Source organism: Dermacentor andersoni, chromosome 1 (genome assembly GCF_023375885.2).
Source record: "Dermacentor andersoni chromosome 1, qqDerAnde1_hic_scaffold, whole genome shotgun sequence".
In the NCBI taxonomy this organism is placed as follows: domain Eukaryota; kingdom Metazoa; phylum Arthropoda; class Arachnida; order Ixodida; family Ixodidae; genus Dermacentor; species Dermacentor andersoni.
In genome coordinates, this window is record NC_092814.1 from 411,958,440 (window position 1) to 411,980,040 (window position 21,601).

Below are 21,601 nucleotides of genomic sequence, written 5' to 3' on the forward strand. Positions count from 1 at the left end.
ACTTGTTGAGCCCTTCCCTGTTCACTGACCAGACGAGCTCCCGCAGGGCTTTAAGGTCGCAGGGCTTCAAGGCTTCAAGGCACGCCTCTAGGCAAGACATGGGCAGGTGCACAGCTTGCTTGACGGTTGCATTGCCGAGCCCGCTGTTCCAGCGTCTTTTCGATGGTCGTTGCTTCGTATCTGAACTCGGCGACCGTCGGTGGGTTGCGGACGAGAACTACGAAGAGTTCCTGCTTTACTCCACGCGTGAGATGGTGCAGCTTCGTATCTTCACTCATGTTTGTATCAGCACGCTTGAGCAGGCGGGACATGTCCTCGATGTACATCGCCACGTTCTCGTTTGTGAGCTGGTTCCTAGCTTGAAGTGCCATCTCCGCCTTTTCTTTATGATTAGTGCTGGCATATGTTGCTAGTAGTTGTCGTCGAAATTCCTCCCAAGAGGACAAAGAGGGTGCGTGGTTTTCATACCACGTTTTTGCGAAGTCCTCCAAGGCCAAATATACGTTACGGAGTTTCTGTCTCTCATCCCGTTCATTAAAACTCGCCACTCTCTCGAACAGTTCCAACCAGTCTTCCACGTCTTCGAACGAGCCACCACGGAACGTTGGCTGCTTGCGAGGTTGGCTTACGAATAGCTGTGCCGGTGTTACCTGGCTAGTCATTGTGGCGGCGGCCGTTGTCCGAGTTTCTCTTGGCATGAAGAGAAGAGGGCTCAATTCGAGCGAGTCACCTCGAAGACGGCGGCTGGTCCGCTGGTGTACAGGTCTCAGTTCCACGGGATGGACTCGCTCGTTGTCGGGACTGCGATGACTTCCGTTCGTGGGGCTTCGACTCAGACCCCGCACCTCCACCAGAAATGTAACGATGTTAATAAAAAAATTGGAGGACGCTTAAGCTTCGCCTTCAAGAGTGGAACGCGATAGCGTTATCGCACCCCGTTCGCACCGCCTACTCAAACGCGCTACGCCAGCCAAACGTCGCCATCGGCACAGATAGCCGGGCCCCGACGCGCCATGAAGGCGGACGCGATCATGGGGCGAGTGGCGCGCCACGTGTCGGGGCAGCGCCGTACATTTCGAGGAGGGGTCTTCTTTGTTTGCTGCAAGATGGCTCTGCGTGTGCGCAGAGTGCAGCAGAAGACATTTAGCGGAAACGTACTTCGCTACTCGTGAAACTGCGACTTCTGTAAGTTACGTGGTCATATTTGCCGATATACACCGCAGTACAACTTTCTACGGCACGTTTCTAAGGCAACACCGCATTCACTAGAGGCGATTTTGTCCGATTTTGAAGGAACGAACTCGTGGCTGAGTGGTAGCGTCTCCGTCTCACACTCCGGAGACCCTGTATTCCCACCAAGCCATCTTGCAAGATGTTTTTTTATTTATGAAGTGACTTCTGGGATTTATCGCTCATGGCCAACGCCGCTGACGTCGACACCGACGCCGACGACACCGGCTTTTCTGCGACACGAGCTCCTTAATGCAGTCGCGTTAAAACAACGATATTTATTAAGGGCGAAGTTGTGCCCACAAGTAAAAGTCACTGCGGTCGTGAAGAAATCCCTGGCAGTCGCGTTCTCAAAACTGTCCTCGAACCGTCTTCCTCTTTCTTTTCACGTGACACCTCGTGCGCGTGGCGCATGCGAGCCGGGTCCAACCGGCTGCCCGTGCCATGAAGATCGCTGCCTGTTGTTGCTGAACAACACCACGGTACGGCGCAGACAGTGTCCAATACAAAGGGCGCGCAACTTGAATGTCACCAACTTTGTCGCGGTAATATATATAAGTATCGTTCTCTGACCTCACGCACCACAGCCTTTCAAGAAACAATAATCACCCTACACTTCCGTCACTCGGCTGCGAACGTTCCGACGTTTGTACAAATTAATTCATGCAATTATTACATATGCGAATCTACTTGCTTCTGTTTTACTGCTGGTTACGCAGAATAATACCAGGGAACATAGGCCCTTCCAGGTTCCTGCCTTTTTCAGGAGACACTCGCTTCTCCTGAGAATGCAAAATCTTTAGAGCTGTCATCTTCTCCACTTTGACAGCTTTCAGAACGTGTTGTCTACATTCCGAGCTTCGCACTTTCTCTTCAGCCTTCTTTCTAGCTGCGCTCCTATTCTGACTTGGCATAGTTTCTCTCTCCTTCCTGACATGATCTCCGTCTCTCAATTGTGCGTTAGTGTTGTATTGTTGTTTACTTTTGTAACTGTTTATTCAATTCTTGTTTCTGTTTTCTCATTCCATTTGTTCATCCTACAAGATTTAATCGTATTTCTACAATTCTACCTTTTTAGGGCTTTTGTTTTCTCTGAACAAGCGTCATGACGTCGGTGTTGTTCCTGGGCGCATTAAATAAATTATTTATTGCTTTATTATCATTATAATATCCTACCGCACAGATGGCCTTCCCCTCCACCAGTGTAAAAAAATATTTTGGCAGTTTTCAGTGTTTGTTCTATTTTACTTCGAACACAATTGAAGAGAAACAGTAAATCTTACTTGGTTTACCTCAGTACAGATGAAATACCTGCCCAGACGGACATCATTTGCAAGAAAAACGAAAGCAATACATTCGCTAATTAAACTAATTGCATTATTAACTTCTTAGTCGCAAACTAACCGGCGCATCTTTATCCTACAAAGTTTCAACGAGTCAGCATGAAAGTCTAGCTACGTGTTTCGGCATGTGCACGTGACCATGGTAAACAAAAATAGCTGGCATCAAATCATTCGTTTAGTTTATCTGATTACGCACGCGGCACCACGAAGCGCAGCTGTCTGTTTAAACCTCATGTGACGTAGAATTGTGGCGTGAAATGAAGCTGCCGGCGCACTTCCCGCGATATCATTCCGATTGCCGCGTTCAACAATTGGATGCATTGCCACTGCAGCAGCTAGGGCGTGACGCGCCGCTTTATCGCACGATTTGCCGGAGGAAAGGTGCTACGTCACCGGGTGATCGCACGGCGAGCACGCTTAGCGCGTGAGGAATTAGATAAGTTTAAGGAATAATTCGGTGTCATTTATTTCGGTGTACATTGTCATTGTGCAATGGACAAACATAACTAACTAACTAGATATTTATGACATACATACAAACATTACTAACTAACTAGATATTTATGACGCTTCGATCCAGCTTTCCCATATAAACACAATTTTGTTGCTTTTCACTTATTTTGATTTGGGCCCTGAAACAATATTGTTGGGTCCTGGAAGATGTCTATCTGAATAAATGTAAATTGATTTAAAATAAACTTGAAACCTCAAAATTCAAACATGTGCCGTAAAACTTGCAACTAAAACGTTTGCTATTGTAATTAGTTTAATTAGTTAATTGATTTGTTTGTGTAGCAAATGATGTCCGCCTGGACCGATAATTCATATGCAGTGGCGTGATTCGCGTAAATGTGGTACTTTTTCTTAAATCGCTCGAATTTAAAAAAAAAATGCACGATATATTTGCCTTGGCTTTGAGATCCACATATAATAACTTTGTGTGTACTTACACTTTCGTTCTCATGTAAAAAAATGCTCGTGTTCTCACTATGCCTAAGTCCGAGTGTAAAATCAATATCTCGAATCATCGTGTCATTTCTCTTCTCTGTGGCACATCTAAGATTTTTTAGCTTGCACTTCACAACATACTAATATCTTTCATTACAAAGAGCTTTTCGATTCCGTGTGAGTATGGGAATTTCGCTAAGATCACTTAACTATCAGAAATGCCGCAAGCTTTTTTTCAGCTCAGTTCAGTTTATTATTCTTTAAATACGTTAAAGTACCTTTAGGTATGTTATTATTCTTTAAGTTTAATGCCACAGATGTCTTCCCTGGTGCTTCAGAGGGGAAAGTTGACACAACTTAATGCGACCTCAGCGAAATTTCCCTCAGTCCTTCTGGTTAAGTTTACGTACTCTCGTGTTGACTTTTGAGTTGTCAAATCTCTTGCCCAGCTATCTTCTTGATATATCATGTTATGTGAACGTCAATGGCCAAAGATCTTCTTAGCACACGACAAGGTGCTTCTCTGAAGAGTCAGTATCAGGACCACTTCTTTTTATTTCTTTTAATGGTGCTTCTTTGTATGTTACGAATTCTATATTTTCCTTTAATGTGCCGTTCACATATCCTTTAAAAATGTCGAAACTGTTGATGAGTGTCCCATCCTGCAGTCCAATCTGCTTTCTTTTTCTGAATGGTGCGAAGAGAACGGTCTCACCTCATGCATACGTAAGCCCCAGTTATAACTTTCACTCGCGAAACAGCAAGTGTTCTGTTCCGCAAATTCTTTAAGATCACTGATCTCGGTGTACTCTTTGATACAACCTTACACTTTTCTGCTCACACTAAACACGTTGCGGTGTGGGTTCTACTCCATCTCGGTTCTGTTTGCAGACAATCAAGAGAATTCACTTCTACAATGCCAGTCCTCAAATTTTACACAAGAATCTATCTTTTCAAGTCGAATACAAGTCATTGATCTAGAATGGCCGGCACGTTTAAATCCTATAGTCACACCACAAAATGTATCCTGAAAAGCTTTCTTAGCATCTACCATCTTCGCCTTATAAACACCGCCCCTGCATCTTCTTCTAGCATTGTTAAATTATCACCACTATCATCACCTTGTTGCCGATGTAACCACGCTGATCTCCTATTTGTGTTCAAGCTTCGTGGTATCCTTGCCTGCCCCGAATTCTTCAGTTATATAGGGCTTCGACTTTCGTGTAAGAATACCGCGGGGCATAGGCCTCTCTACATTAATAAATTCCGTAGCCAATACTAAACTGTGCATAAAATATCAATTCTGTTACAGTGGAGCTATTAGCCTCTAGTTGATCGGTATTACTCGTGTTCGCGTCCGTCAGCAAAAAAATTGGAGGACGCTTGAGCTTCGGCTTCAGAGTGGAACGCGACAGCGTTGCCGTCGACCCGCGAAGGGGTGTAAGACAATGCGCTATGGCGCAGCGATCACTTACGAGGCGCCCCGCATCGGACTTTGCACCCACCAATCACGCGGTGAGCGTCGAGCAACGCAGCGTTCGGCGCGGCAACGAAAGTGCGCCTGAGCAAGCGGAACGAACCAAAGAACTCGGTGTCTCGGAGGGGGAAACGATGTACGCCAGCCAAACGTCGTGATCGGCACGGGCCGAGAGATAGACAGATAGTGATCTAAAGAAAGGAAGGACGCTTGATTCTGCAACCCGTGGGGGAGCACGGCGAAGCGTCGTCAGGGGAGAGGGAGTCCGGGCCGCGATGCGCCTCGCACCGCTCCCCGCACAGCCCCAATGCGTGCGTGGTGCGCCACGTGCCGGGGCAGCGCCACACATTGCGAGAAGGGGGTGTTCTATGTTTGCCGCAAGATGGCTCTGCGTGTGCGCAGAGCGCAGAAGAAATGTAGCGGAAACGTATTTCGCTACTCGTGAAACTGCGACTTCTGTAAGTTACATGGTCATAATTACCGATGTAGACCGCAGTATAACTTTCTACGGCACGCTTTTAAGGCAACACCGCATTCACTAGAGGCGATTTTGTCCCGTTTTGAAGGAACGAACTCGTGGCTGAGTGGTAGCGTCTCCGTCTCACACTCCGGAGACCCTGGTTCGATTCCCACCAGCCGATCTAGCAAGATGTTTTTATTTATGAAGTGCCTTCTGGGATATATCGCTCACGGTCAACGCCGCTGACGCCGACACCGACGCCGACGACACCGGCTTTTCTGCGACACGAGCTCCTTAACACTGTCGCGTTAAAATGTGGGCCGATCACGGCGGCAGTACAGGGTCATAATCAGTGGCTCCTACCCCCGAGGGGGGTGAGGCTTCAAGCAATCAGCAAAGCGAAGCGAACACTGCATACATTCTTTGGAATCACACATAAAACATGTAGAACAACATACGTTTCAATAAAGAGCAAGCACACAACAATCAACCGAACTACATAATTGGGGATAAGGCGCTCCTGATAACGATGCGAAGCACGTAGCGGTCCCAGCATACGTTTCTTGGAACGTATGCAAAGAACGAGCCTAAGAACTGATTTCAGCGTTGTTGCAGCACCGCTATGGGCGGCGGTGTACTGTCAAAATTACGATTAGTACCATTACTGTAAATGACAATTACCATACCATTACTCCAAAGCAATAAAGCATTCCCATACCCCGCTGAGCACTTGTAGTAGTCGTTTTCAGCAGGTTCGCTGGATATCTACTTTCGCAGGGCCGGGATGGCAGTCAATTTTGTAATACTTGTTTTGTTAATCCAGATATCTTTAGGACATGCTGTCATTCTCAGCTTCCGAGCTTCGCATTGTTGCATCTTAGGAACTTTCCCATGTCTTTTTAAACTTTCCTTGTTTTTGTAGTGAACTTGCCATGCGTTTTGTTGAAGGTAAGGTGCTTATCCCATAATTGTACTTTTATATACATTGTTTTCTTTTTCTCGTATTATGCCCAATTCATCTTTTCGAATTTAGTTTTTTCTTCTCTATAATGTCTCTCCCAGGTGTTCTTGTTTTAATTAAACTTTGTTGCTGTACCTGCGCGCCAGCATTCATACCCTCAGGTACTTTGAATAGACAATTGATAGATGGATAAATTTATTGAATAAATATAAGTTTTTGCTTAGATGAAGGGTTCGCCGTTGTGTACAAAAATAGGGTGGTGTAGAATGCTTGCTAAATTCAATTATTTTTAGCACCAGATTACTTTTTCAATGAATACTTAGATTGTGTTGATACATTCCTTGATCGACATTCATTCATTCATTCATTCATTCATTCATTCATCGATCGACTTCGCTCGGTAGACTAAGTCCAATGTGACAATCTTACGTTATAACGGAAGTGGTGGAGTGGAGAGGGTGGTCTTAGTTTATTTCGACCAAAGGTAACTCCTGTAGATATTCAGTACCTGTTTATTTTTTCTTCTCTCACTGTTTATAGACTATATGCAGCCTCTATGACAGAAAATCAATCTTATTGCGTTCAACTTGCGTGCACTTATCCTTGTTGCATTCAGCAGCATGTACCCTGCAACTTTGTATCTAGCATATTCATCATTTTTTTTAGATCAGCACTTGCGTCTTGTTCGGTTCCCAAATTCTTCTCGACTACTCACTGACGAGAGAATTGTTTTCTCACAACACCTTGGGGCCCCTCTTTATTTTGGGCCCCTGTTTATTTATTTTTGCATACTCTTATCGGTTAAACTCCGCTCCATTCCGCTTCGCTCATAAAATATCAATGCTACTCTCAAAACGTTTTCATCGTACCAGAGCCGGTGCACTAAATGACATATGTTTGAGAGAAACTTCATAAACCTTTCCCGTTGTTGCCTCGGGTGAAATAAAAATGGCCATTTTTGCAGTTAAGACATACCTTCACCTCAACGCCACGGTGCTGAACTGCCAAGTTAGAGAAGACAACCACAAGATGAACAAAGACCAGGTAGCCGCAATGTAAGCGGATGCGTTCTGCTTTGTCAGTGTATATTTCTCTGACTGCTTTCAAATGTGTTCCATGATTGAAACAAGCTTTTGACAGCTAAAATTGTTTTTCCTCCATACACATGCTCAGGACCGTTTCAGCATAAAAAAGAAGTTACTTTTTCCGCGTTCGAATTACCCTGAGAGCCGGCTAGAATGTTGTTGGTCTTGAGTCTGTAAACTGGAAACTAGATAATTTTATTTCTGCTGGATTTGTGTATTTTCTGTCTAAACACTTCACAGATAAGCAATATTAATTCGTCACTGAGCACATTTTGTACCGAGTGAGAAGCTATTTCCAACATATAACATAAACAAGCAGGCTAGTTGCTCATTTTGTGTCCACTCGTACTCGAAGTTAATGAGAGCAGCATTCTGGGCAAGTTGGTAATCCATTACTTAAATGATATTGCGCGACAAAAAACGACACGGATGTGAGAGAAGACGACACACCAAGCGCAAACTTTCAACTAAGTTTATTGTGCCACTGCGTCGGTTTTATAAATAGCAGGCAGCGTAGATCGCGCATGCGCTTACAAGGAAATGAAGTGCGAATTCATCTAACATGGTTACGAGTCATGTGATGCCGCGTCCAAGAAACTTAATTCTTTTTCTGTGAGAGCCAGAGACGGGAAGCTAACACACCTGTCACCCAATTTCGCGATCATCTGCGTTTCAGATATTTCACGGATGAGCTGCGTGCTGCCACGTGAAACAATCGTGCATTGATCCTCAAGAGGCTTTCATCATTGATGGCGACAGTGGATCGCCAAGAAACCACCAGAGCCGTTTTTTACATTGTTGCTGTGTTCGCGGAGCCGATCATTGAGGCAACGCCCAGTTTGTCCGATATATTTCTTCGCAAATGAAAGCGGGAGGTTACACACTGCCCGGTGGACATACTCGACAAACGTTTTGCGGTGATGCTTTCTGCACTTATCAGAAGGGACGGCATTTGGATCCGTCAGCCTGCAAAGCCTGCCGAGCTTGTTGGGAGCAGAAAAAACAGCTCTTACGTTCGCCCTTTGGGCAATCTTTTTCAAGTTGTGAGATATCCCGTGCATGTAAGGTATGACACTTACTTTAGGGCGTGTGCCGGGAGGGGCATCGGCAATTGACTTCTGCCTACTGGATCGCGCTTCTCTTAAGATGCGTTCCACGACAGACACTAGCACCACCCTAGGATATCCAGCCAAGGTAAAACGTAAAGTTAGCGTTTCAAAGCTTACGTCTGTTACGCTTACGTATGTTGCACATACGCAAAGCGCATGTGCAACAGACAATCTGGAAAAATTAACCAAGGCCTTTGAAAACAGCAAGCGAGATCATCTGCAAGATTTCTTCAGTGCCAAAACGCATAAACCCGGTGTTCCGTTACGGGCCATTATCAGTTTGTGCTTCAAGAATGCCCTTAGCAAGTCTTGCTGTCATGTTGTGGACGTAAGCTTTGAAACGCAAACTTTACGTTTGTCCTTGGCTGGATATCCTAGGGTGGTGCTAGTGTCTGTCGCGGAACGCATTTTAAGAGAAGCGCGATCCAGTACGCAGAAGTCAGTTGCCGATGCCCCTCCCGGCACGCGCCCTAAATTAAGTGTCATACCTTACATGCACGGGATATCCCACTTGAAAAAGATGGCCCAAAGGGCGAACGTAAGAGTTGTTTTTTCTGCTCCCAACAAGCTCGGCAAGCTTTGCAGGCTGACGGATCCAAATGCCGTCCCTTCTGATAAGTGCAGAAAGCATCACGGCAAAAAGTTTGTCGAGTGTGTCCACCGGGTAGTGTATAACCTCCCGCTTTCATGTGGGAAGAAATATATCGGACAAACTGGGCGTTGCCTCAATGATCGGCTCCGCGAACACAGCAACAATGTAAAAAACGGCTCTGGTGGTTTCTTGGCGATCCACTGTCGCCATCAATGATGCAAGCCTCTTGAGGATCAATGCACGATTGTTTCACGTGGCAGCACGCAGCTCATCCGCGAAATATCTGAAGCGCGGATGATCGCGAAATTGGGTGACAGGTGTGTTAGCTTCCCGTCTCTGGCTCTCACAGAAAAAGAATTAAGTTTCTTGGACGCGGCATCACATGACTCGTAACCATGTTACATGAATTCGCACTTCATTTCCTTGTAAGCGCATGCGCGATCTACGCTGCTTGGCTATGTATAAAACCGACGCAGTCGCACAATAAACTTAGTTGAAAGTTTGCGCTTGGTGTGTCGTCTTCTCTCACGTCCGTGTCGTTTTTTGTCGCGCAATATCATTTAAGTACTCGAAGTTATCAGTGCTTAACAAATCTTGCCTCCTTCTTTCTTACAGCACAAATGTCCGACTTAATCTGATGTGAGAACAGCACTAAAGCATCAGTGAATGTAACTTAGCGGGTCATTCATGCATGGCAAAGCAGTCTACTATTCCTGCTATCAGTCGTAAAGAAATCATTCCGATAATATTTACTTTAAAAGAAGATTTCATCAATCAAAAATAGAAGAGAAGTGTATCCAATTCCACAGTATGCCCTTGCGTAAGATATGAATTTAATTTTTTTTTCAAGAAAACAGTGCCTTCACATATGCTTTCCGCGTAGTCAACTCTTAACTGAACAAAAAAAAAAGTGCATTTGCGGTCAGTGTTGAGTCAGCGCTCTCGTCTTTTCTCCTGGATTCTTCTTTACACAGAGCGATTATTGGCTTCTTCGTCGTGATAATCTTCCTGGCCACCATGGCCGACATCGGCTACCGGCTGTTCGAAAACTGGAGATGCCACGCTTATATGAAAAGTAAGTCCGCGCAGCGGTCCCTTGCTGTTTCTTTTTACCCAAGCCAAACGTTGCCAACTACTAATTTGTTTTAGCGTACGCAGAACGGTACGGACACACAAGGCACACAAGACAGCCTATAGTGTTGGCGCTGTGTGTTACCCTGATTGTTGTTACCCTAATGAGCTAACCTAATCGTTGAAAGCTGCTCTTTTGTCCCACACTCTTACAAATATTTACAACCTTTGGGGCTTATCTTGTCCTACAGCTATAATGGTCATCTGCCTTGCTTTCGTTTCCATTCTTGACAACTCAGCGCTCGCTACTTTTCTGTAGAGAATGCAATGTCCCGCTGATAACGCGCAAGCCGTTCGTGACTGGGAAGTACCAGGCTCGCAACGTTAAAGAAAGGAAAGGCAGGCAAGGCAGATGACGATTATTGTTGTGGGACAACGTACTACCCAAAGGATGTAGACATTTTAAGAGTGCACGTTCTTGTTATGGCCAGTTATTGTGCTCATTCAGGTGCATAATAGCCCACTTCGTTCGCCTGACACTTAAGCTACTACGTTCTCTCACCGAAAAGTCTGCTGAGAGCTATCAAAATCACGGTAGTGCGTAATTACCAGCAAATAGTAATTCCGCGCAATACGTGTAACACTTTAGTGATGCACACCTTCTCCCAGTGAGAGAACAATAACATAGCTTCATTCTATATTTTTGTTAATAATGTGCGGGAGCGGTAGATGAATGGAAAATTATTTCCACACAATAAAATTCTTCAGCATGTATGATAAAAACTACCATCCTTCTTCGCTATCAGCTGAGCTTTCGCGTTAGCCCTATGCATAGATGACGCCTTGAAGGTGTGGAACGGTAGCGCTCGGATGTTGACTCCATAGCAAAGCGTTTTAATGTATTGTTTCAGAGCCGATGGTACAGTCGCTGGTGGACATGTCCCTCCTGAGAGCCACCCAGAAGCTGCTTACAGTAAACACCCCTGATGACCTCCACAACAGGAACCTGCAGGCTGTTCACGGTATCCGCACGTTCAACGTCTTCTGGATTGTCGTCGGGCACACCTATGCCTTCGCCGAGCAGATCACATACCGTACGACATCACCCTTATTTTATTCCCACATTAAGCTCCTTGCAAGCGAGAAATCTTTCTCTTCTTCAAGTGCTCAAAACAGGCTTCGATGGCTCCCAGTCGCAAGGCAGGCATCGAGATTAGCCATAAGCGCTTGGCGCCATAAACACTTTTTTTTTTTCGTTCTCCCCGGTACTTTTTCCTCAGCGCTTGTCCTTACGGTCACGTGCCATAATCATCGCCACTATAGGGGCATAGTCAAGTGCAAATCTTCGGGATTCGTGAACAATTTATTGGCGTGTAGGTAAATGTTAGCACAATGTAGTCCAGAAAATTGCTTATGCATAACCTTAGTAAAGCTTGCTTCTTAAAAGAGGCAAGCGAAAGACTTGATGTATTTACAGGCGCATGCGTGTTACTCGAACGCGCAAGGTTGTATCGTCGTCGTCTTCAAGAGCATGGTAGGCTTGCTGTTCTTCAATAGCGCTCTTCCGTACCAGTGTTATTAGGATAATCAAGTTTGGAAGAAAAAACTTCGAAAATGTTTCTAAGGCACCCGAAATAAGCACAATTTTTAAGTGATGATCTTCAAACTCCTCCTACCAACCTGCCCTTTAAGCAGATGCCGGTGTGTTACGGCGTCCGCCTTAGTTGCTTCACCAGATTCCTCACTTTTTGTGTTTATTAGCCGCTACCATGCATGCCAGCCAAGTACTTGACTGACCTGCAGGACATTTTATCAAGCTGGCCTGCCCTACTGGACAACTTCATGAAACCAGTAAATAAGTCCCGGTCGTGCGGTATTATTTTGAAAATACTTTATCTCTTCAAAAATGACTCCGTACTTTAGCGCTTTCTGTTAGCTCCGACAATTTAAGACCCTGATGAACACGTAAAGCTTTTCGGTGGCGAAACAAGATATGGTGTAGCGCCCATGTGTTGACTGCCAGCTCCTCATGTCACATCTTTATTTCTCGTGAAACTTCTTGGTCTTTAATTTTGTGTTTAGTTATTCGCGGAAAACGGTGCAGTCCCATAGAGACTTCTTTCGTACGCAGCTCCAAGATGCGTGAGGATCTCTGTTTAAGCTGGATTCGCATAACGGAACTGCTCGATGAATCAGTCCGCAGCGAGGTGGTTGCGCTGCGAATAAATGCGCCGCAAGCAGGCCGTCTGTCGTGCCCTTGCGTGCGGCATGATTCGGCAGCACTGAGCGGAGTCATGCTCGTCAGCGGAATTTGATGCCAAGGAAGGCAGCTTTAAGAGGAAGCTTGGATGCTCCCATCTAAATACATGTAAAAGCAGAATTCGTGTTTTCGGCAACCACTGCACGAAATTTGACGAGATTCGCTGCAGTTAAAAGAAAAAAAACTTAAAATATAGTGACTATTGCTTTCGATATTTTGAGTTAGGTCATTATTTTTTTATTAAAAACCACACACCTTGCCACGGTGAAAGGTGTGTGGTATGGTTTTAGTCTCGCCACGTGAACGATGTCACTTGCAGCCGACGATGACGCTGAGAGGTAGGCGGGGATGACTTCATACGTGACATCGGTCACTTGTCGCACCACACGGTATGGGCCAGTGTAGCGCGACAGCAGCTTTTTGGAAAGGCCCACACGTCGAATGGGTGACCAGAGAAGCACCAGAGGACCCGGAGTAAAGTGCACGTCGCGATGGTGGCAATCATAGAGGCGTCTGTGATGCTCCTGCGAGGCCTCGAGACGGGTGCGGGCGAGCTGGGCGCGTGGTCGGCGTGTGCGATCGCGTCGCGGGCGTATTCAGTGGCTGAACGTGTGGCCGAGGGCAACAAAGTGTCCACGGGCAATGCGGGCTCTCGGCCATATAGGAGATAGAATGGTGAATAGCCGGCGGTGTCGTGATGCGATGAATTATACGCGAACGTCACATATGGTAAATGAAGATCCCAGTCGGGGTGGTCGGTCGCAACGTACTTTGAAAGCATGTCGGTGATGGTCCGGTTGAGGTGCTCCGTGAGGCCGTTGGTCTGTGGGTGGTAGGACGTGCTCAACTTGTGCTTTGTCGAGCACGAGCGGAGGATGTCCTCGACGACTGCCGACAGAAAGCTGCGGCCACGGTCAGTGAGTAATTGGCGCGGAGCACCATGCACTAAAATGATGTCATAGAGCAAAAAGTCAGCAACGTCAGTAGCACAACTTGTCGGAAGGGCTCTGGTGTTTGCGTACCACGTAGCATAATCAGTAGCGACGGCGACCCATTTATTTCCGGAGCCCGAGAGAGGAAACGGTCCAAGAAGGTCCAGACCAACACGGAAACAGGGTTCCGGTGGGATGTCGATCGGCTGGAGACATCCAGCTGGAGGTCTGGAGGGCGGCTTCCGGCGCTGACAGGGCTCACAAGCGGCAACGTAGCGCCGCACGGAGCGGGCGAGACCAGGCCAAAAGAATCGACGGCGTACACGGTCGTATGTGCGCGAGACGCCAAGTGTCCAGCCAAGGGAGCGTCGTGAAGTCGTTGGAGGACAGTCGAACGCAGGTGTGATGGAATTACGAGCAGAAGGTCAAGGCGGTGTGGATCGAGATTGCGGCGGTATAATGTCCCCTCCTTAAGGAGAAACATCCAGAGAGAGGCGTCGCCAGGTGTTGACTCCAGATGGTCGAAGAGGGCTCGTAATGAAGGATCGCGGCGTTGCTCGTTGCCGATTTGAAGCAACTGGGACACAGAGAAAACGCAAGCGATGGCGTCCGCATCAGCCGGTTCGTCGACGGGGTAGCGGGACAAACAATTGGCATCCTGGTGAAAGCGTTCCGTCTTATATACCACGGAGAAGATATATTGCAGGCGTAACGCCCAGTGAGCGAGTCGTCCCGTGGGGCCCTTGAGCGAGGATAGCCAGCAGAGCGCGTGGTGATCAGTGATGACACAGAAGGGGCGTCCGTACAAGTATGGACGAAACTTCGCAGCAGCCCACACAAGAGCAAGGCACTCGCGCTCTGTGATTGAATAATTGCGCTCGGCGGGTGATAGAAGTCGGCTGGCATAGGCTATAACGCGATCATGTCCACGCTGGCGTTGTGCTAACACTGCTCCGATGCCGTGACCACTGGCATCAGTTCGAACTTCCGTTGAGACAGACGGGTCAAAGTGGGCCAGAATTGGAGGCCTGGTAAGGAGAGTAGCGAGCTGCGAAAAATATCCTGCATGGTCAGGTCCCCCAAAAAATAGGCCGTCTTTCTTCAAGAGGTCGGTAAGGGGACGTGCGATGGTCGCAAAATCCTTCACAAGGCGTCGGAAATAAGAGCACAGCCATACGAAACTACGAACGTCCTTGGTAGACTTCCGAACAGGAAAGTTTGTAACGGCGCAAATTTTGTCCGGATCAGGTCACACGCCTCTGGCGTCCACGAGATGTCCAAGGACGGTGATTTGGCGGCGAGCGAAGTGACATTTTGACGAGTTCAACTGGAGACCGGCGCGGCGTAACACGTCAAGAATCGCTGAAAGACGGTCTAGATGCGTGTCAAATGTGGGCGAATAAACGATGACGTCGTCCATATAGCACAAACAGGTGGACTACTTGAACCCCTGAAGCAAAGAGTCCATCATTCGTTCGAAGGTGGCGGGTGCGTTACAGAGACCGAAAGGCATCACCTTGAACTGATAAAGGCCGTCAGGGGTAACAAATGCCGTCTTCTCTCGGTCCATGTCGTCGACGGATATCTGCCAATAGCCGGACCGTAAGTCGATAGAAGTAAAATAGGTGGCACCGTACAGGCAGTCGAGCGTCATAAATACGTGGCAAAGGGTACACGTCCTTTTTTGTGATTTTGTTGAGGTGGCGATATTCTATACAAAAACGCCACGTGCCATCCTTCTTTTTGACAAGTACGACGGGAGAAGCCCAGGGACTACAGGAAGGCTCGATCATGTTCTTTGCAAGCATCTTTTTGACTTCCTGTTGAATAACAGCTCGTTCGGACGCAGAAACACGATATTGACGTTGGTGAATAGGGTTCGCATCGCCAGTGTTTATGCGATGGGTCACGACGGACGTTTGACTTAAGGGTCGATTGTCAAAGTCAAAAATATCGCGATAGCCTTCAAGAACGCGGCAAAGAGCTTCAGCTTGAACAGGTGTAAGGTCAGAGGAAATCATTCTTCTCAATGTCGACGTCAGTACCGTGCGATGACGTCACGGCATGGGTTGAGCTGTGACGATTTTCCTCTGTGAATGGCTCGATCTCATCATCCTGCAAAGCACTAATTATGGCCAGGGAAATCCCCTGAGGCAGAACTTGCGCGGTTAGCGCGAAATTGACAAGCGGAAGGCAGGTGCGGTTACCAGTAATTGTCAGCACAGTGTGCGGCACGGTAACACCATGTGTAAGTATAACTGCTGGAATTGGTGCGTCCACGTAATTACCGTCAGGTACAGCTGGTGAGGACAACAAGTCGACGTGTGTCACAGATTGAGGCAGTAGGCGAATAAAATCCATGCAGCTCAAACGGCTCGGAAGCGGGCCCACATGGTAGGCAAGAAGGGGCAAGTCAAGGCGAAGTGAGCCGGCCGAACAGTCAATGAGGGCAGAATGATTGGCAAGGAAATCCAGACCGAGCAATCCAGACCGATCCAGCAATGCTCGATGATGGTGAAGAGAACGACGGTGTGTCTCTCAGCAATGGTGAGTCGAGCAGAGCACATGCCAACAATAGCGACAGTCCCTCCGTCGGTGACTTGTACAACTCGTTTCGGGGCGGGCGTCAAAACGTTCTTGAGCCGACGGCGAAGAGCAGCACTCATAATGGGCACATGCACCCCGGTTGCAATCAACGCGCACACAGGAGCATCGTCGACGAGAACGTCCAAAAGATTCTTGTTCGTGGGCAAGGTGAAGCGAGTATTTTGTGCCAATTTCGTCATTGCAGCTTCACCTCCAGAAGCTGCAGTGTCTAATTTTCTGGTTGGGGGTGCGGCGAGTAGGTCGGAGAAGGAGCACCGCATGACGGGGGCGAACGAAATTAACGACGGGAGGGAGAAGGCGAGCGGGAGTAGCGGCGTCGTGTCAAAGGTGTCGCAGGGTCAGATGATGGGGCGGGCATAGAAGGGGCGAAGGAAAAGGACGCGCTAGAGGGGCAAGGGTGGTAATCAGGAAAATTGTGCATCGGAGAAGTCCAGCGGCTGCGGCAGTGGCCAGCGACATGTCCTATGCGTCGCCAGTTAAAACAGATCGGCTTGTCGTGCATGGTTCGCCATTCAGAGGGGTTGCGCTGTCGATAAGAGGAGCAAGAAGAGCGTGATGGGGGCGTGCGTGGAGAAAGAGCTTCCGAGCCTATGGATCGAATGGATTGTAGGCCGACGTTGGACAACTCTTGACGGACGACCGCCTGGATCAAGGAGACTGTCACCGGAGAATGATCAGGTGACGGGAATGAAGGGGCCGCTGTTTGTGCCGCTTCGACTTCACGACGAATGATGTGGGTGAAGTTGTCACATCGTGACGGCTGGTGGAAGAGGTCGTCGCAGGATGACGTAGCAGCTGTGTTGGGAAGTCGCGTGATGGGCTGGGATACCCGGCGGCTTTTAGCATGCTCAAGACGGCGGCACTCGTTGAGGATCGTATCGATGCTGCTGACGTTCGCAAACACCAGTAAATTGAAGGCGTCGTCAGCAATGCCTTTGAGGACGTGATTAGCCTTATCCTCCTCAGACATGGTCGGGTCAGCCTTGGCACAAAGGGCCAAGACGTCGAGAAAGTACGACACGTAGGACTCGGTCAACGTCTGTACACGTGTGGCAGGGGCTTTCTTGGCATTGACTTGGCGACCGAAAAGATTGCCAAAAAGGTCGCGGAGCTTCTCTTTGAGGAGATCCCAGCTCGATATCTCCTCTTCGTGAGTCTGGAACCATGCAAGTGGAGCTCCGTCGAGGTAGAAAAGAACGTTAGCAAGCATAATAATCGGATCCCACCTGTGACTGGTGCTGACACGTTCCTATAAGCGGAGCCAGTCGTCAACATCAGGACTGCCGACTCCGTTGAAAACACCAGGATCCCGAGGGGGGCAACGGCGACGTACGTCGGGGCTGCAGGCGGTGACGGTTGCGTAGATGAAGTGCCGCCAGCAGGAGCCGAAGTTGCACTGTCGCCGTTGCGACCGCTGCAAAGCGCTATGACGGGTACGGGGAACGTCCACCTCCACCAAATTAATGTTACGTGTAGCTGAAGCCCAATACAGTTTATTTACAGGGAAGCTAACGGAACGCCAAAATGGCGACGCTATATCAAGCGGGCCCACGTCGTCTTCTTTCTCGTCAGTGCAGCGACACTGTGGCGGCTGTTCCGTAGCAATATTGATACGTAGGGAAACGCAGATGAAAAGCTATATACAAGTATATTTACAAGAAAATACGCCGCGCTTGGCCAAGAGGCAACAGCCCGCACTAGCCTCTAATCGTCGTCGTCGTCTTCACAGTGCTCGCCTCTTCGTGATCGCAAGTACTGTTCCGTAGCACTACCCCCGGCGGCAAAAGCGCCGTCCCGGAGCGACTAAAGGCCTGACTCGGAAGCAGTGTAGTAGGCCTTGAGCCTACTGACATGGACAACATCACTAGATGCCAGAGGAGAGGACGAGGATGAAGCCACAAGAGCAATTTCGTACGTCACAGCCGTCATCTGGCGCAGCACGCGGTAGGGCCCTGTGTATCGCGAAAGGAGCTTCTCTGAAAGTCCGACGTGACGAGAGGGCGACCATAGGAGCACGAGCGCACCAGGCAAAAACTGTACGTCACGATGGCGGGCGTTGTACTGACACTGCTGAGTGGTTTGTGATGCCGTCAGTCGAGCACGGGAAGCTGGCGTGCATGGTCGGCGAGGGCGATGGCGTCGCGCACATACGCGCTTTTTGAGATCGCAGCAGGAGGAAGTGCCGTGTCTAGGGGCAAGGTAGGTTCGCAACCGTACAGTAGATAAAATGGCGAAAATCCGGTGGTGTCGTGCCGGGATGAATTGTACGCAAATGTTACGTAAGGAAGGGCAATGCCCCAGTCGTGGTGGTCCTTGGAAATGTACTTGGACAGCATATCGGCAAGAGTACGGTGTAACCGCTCTGTCAGGCCATTGGTTTGAGGATGGTATGAGGTAGTCAGCTTGTGTTGAATGGAGCAGGAACGCACAATGTCGGCGATAACTTTCGAGAGGAAGTTTGGACCACGGTCAGTAAAGCTGTCGCGGGGCACCATGAAGCAAGATAATGTCACGCAAGAGAAACTCCGCGACGTCAGTGGCGCAACTGGTAGGGAGAGCCCGCGTGATAGCGTATCGGGTGGCGTAATCAGTTGCAACGGCTACCCACTTGTTGCCAGAGGATGACGTGGGAAGGGGACCGAGGAGGTTTAATCCAACACGAAAGAACGGTTCCACAGGGACGGTGATCGGCTGGAGATGACCGGCAGGTAGCACCTGAGGTGTTTTGCGACGCTGGCAGGGATCACAGGCAGCAACATATCGTCGGACGGAGAGAGCGAGACAAGGACAATAGAAGCGGCGGCGGACGCGGTCGCATGTGCGGGTTACGCCAAGATGTCCTGCAGTGGGTGCGTCATGCATCTCAAAGAGCACAGTCTGTCGTTGATGTTTTGGCACGAGAAGAAGATCAGGGCCATCAGGGAGGAAGTCCTTTTGGTACAGAATGCCGCCCTGGAGGACATATCGGCAAACGGATGCGTCGGTACGTGTAGAGCGCAGACGCTCGATGATTACTCGCAGCGATAGGTCTCGGTACTGCTCATCGGCGATGTTAGCGAAGGCAGACAGTGAAAATGCCAATGGCGGTACTACTGTCGGCGTCGTCAGGCTCGTCTACCGGGTAGCGAGACAGGCAGTCAGCGTCCTTGTGTAGTCGGCCAAATTTGTAGGTGGCAGAGAACGAATATTCTTGAAGTCTTCCTGTAGGAACTTTCAGTGAGCATAACCAGCAAAACGCGTGATGGTCTGTGACAACGGAAAATGGTCGGCCATATAAGTATGGGTGGAATTTCGCAACCGCCCAAACTAGGGCCAGACACTCACGCTCAGAATGGAATAGTTGCGCTCCGCGGGTGAGAGGAGCCTGCTGGCGTAAGCGATAACACGGTCGTGGCCGCGCTGGTGTTGTGCCAGTACTGCGCCAATTCTGCGACCGCTGGCATCAGTACGGACTTCGGTAGGCGCAGAAGGATCGAAACGGGCCAGAACGGGATGCGTTGTGAGAAGGTCGATTAGATGCGAGAATGCAGAGGCCTCGTTATCGCCCCACTGGAAAGGGGCGTCTTTTCTCAAAAGCTCCGTTAATGGTGGTGCTATGGCGGCGAAATTTTTCACGAAACGAAGGAAGTACGAACAAAGGCCGATGAAGCTGCGCACATCCTTGACACACTTCGGAACAGGAAAGTGCGTAACAGCATGGATCGTGCCTGGGTCCGGTTGCACTCCGTTCGCGTCAACGAGATGCCCAAGGACGGTAATCTGGCGACGGCCGAATTGGCACTTCGATGCGTTGAGTTGCAGACCGGCTCGACGAAAAACGTCCAGGACTGCTCAGAGGCGGGACTTTCCTGAGTAAATTATCGAGCGCTCATTCAAGGATTTCGTTCACATAATGCTCTATTCAGTGTGTGATCGAAGAAGATGGAACCGATTATAGCAGCGGCAATAAAAATTCCGAACGGCACATTGAGCGACCGCTGGTACTGGTGCCGACTGCGCTTTACCCAATGTAGATTGGAGTCCCTCCAATAGCGTGCATTATGTAAGTGTGCCTAGGCGTTTCTGCAAAAATTCGCTTCGTCTGTGCGCATGATGTTGCTAAAAAAATCCGTTGACTCATCGGCTTGTGTGAGGACCCAATTCGAGAAATCTAGACATTTCTACAAGTGCCTATCTTCTATGCATTGGTGCTGGTTAAGGTGGTACGGGTGAAAATCCGTCGTTTAGAATCCTCCAAACTGATGACTTGGAAAGTGATACCTGGGCGGCTACGTCCCCGCACGCTACCATGAGGTTTGAGGCCATAAATGCTAGAACATCCGTGTGTATAGGCTAGGACTCAAAGATGGAGTCATCCGCCGCTGTTTCTTGAAGCTGCCGGTTTGTCTCAGGTTTTCATAATTTCTGATGGCATTCTATGCGTTTGGTCTACTGTCACACTTTCATGACTGATATATATATTTGCGGCCTTCGTCTGGTTGCCATTTGCAGATCCCAAAGCAAGGATCATGTATCCCTCCTGCTCTTCAGAGAAAGACATTGCGACTGGGACGAAACAAAACACATCTTTAAACCTTTGCACTAACGTGGTCTATTCGCTTTTGTGGTGATAGGTTTTCTGGCAAAAAAAAAAAAAAAACATCCGCGCACTTTATCTACGCTAAGGCAACAGCTATCACAGCTTGTTTCTAACTAGCACCAAACGCGACGTGTTACTTTGGCCGGAGCGCTGTAGATGAGGCACTGGCTCGATCACGATGTTTTTCTTTATTTGCTTTATTTCGTTCTGGATAACTCAGAGGGAGCCTGTTGGAGGGCGCTGCTTTATGATCCGGGTGGGAGCGGAGTCACGTGGTATTCTCCATATTTTGCGGGGTTAATCTATCAGTCGGAAACAAATTAGTACGCAATGAGTACGTGGCTGAAAATACCGCATTTAGATATACATTGGCTGTGCCTTCAAATGCCTCATTGAGACTGATAATTAGAATAGTACGTCTCGAGTTATATTTATTTATTTATTTATTATCATACACTCAGGGCCCAATGGGCATTACAGAGGGGGTGGGTACATGGTTTACAAACAAAAAGCATTCAAGCCTATAAGGACAAGGACAAGAAGGACAGACAGTAAGAGCAGCGAAAGAAAAAGAAAAAAAACAGCAAAATTCGAGTCATTTTAAAAAAATGATCTGTCGCAGTGGACTTGAATAACGACGCATCGGCTAAGGTAGTGATAGAAAAGGAAAGGCGGTTGCACTCAGAACAGGTTTTCGGCATAAAAGAATGCAGGAACATGTCAGTGCCACAAAGAGGAACAGCTACCTTATTGCTGTGATCGATACGGGAGGATAAGTACACTGGCTGCGAAATGAGTTGCTGATTCAATAAACGGTGAGGGAACACTTTGTGGAATAAACAAAGGCGCGAGATGTTGAGCCGAGTTTGATGGTCAGGAAGGGTAAGTGACAGTTTCATCTGCGAGGCACTAGCGGTACGTGAATAGTTCCGACATATTAAAATGAG

General features: G+C 48.3%; 1 protein-coding gene across 1 annotated transcript in view; it reads left to right on the forward strand.

The window, feature by feature from the left end:
- The window catches only part of LOC126518710 (nose resistant to fluoxetine protein 6-like), a 188,052-nt gene that overhangs the window by 95,831 nt on the left and 70,620 nt on the right, over positions 1-21,601 (forward strand). The window contains exons 4-6 of the mRNA XM_050168475.3: positions 7,384-7,474; positions 10,180-10,280; positions 11,188-11,370. Of these exons, the coding sequence (XP_050024432.1) occupies positions 7,384-7,474; positions 10,180-10,280; positions 11,188-11,370 (375 nt within the window). The remainder of the gene's footprint in view (positions 1-7,383; positions 7,475-10,179; positions 10,281-11,187; positions 11,371-21,601) is intronic.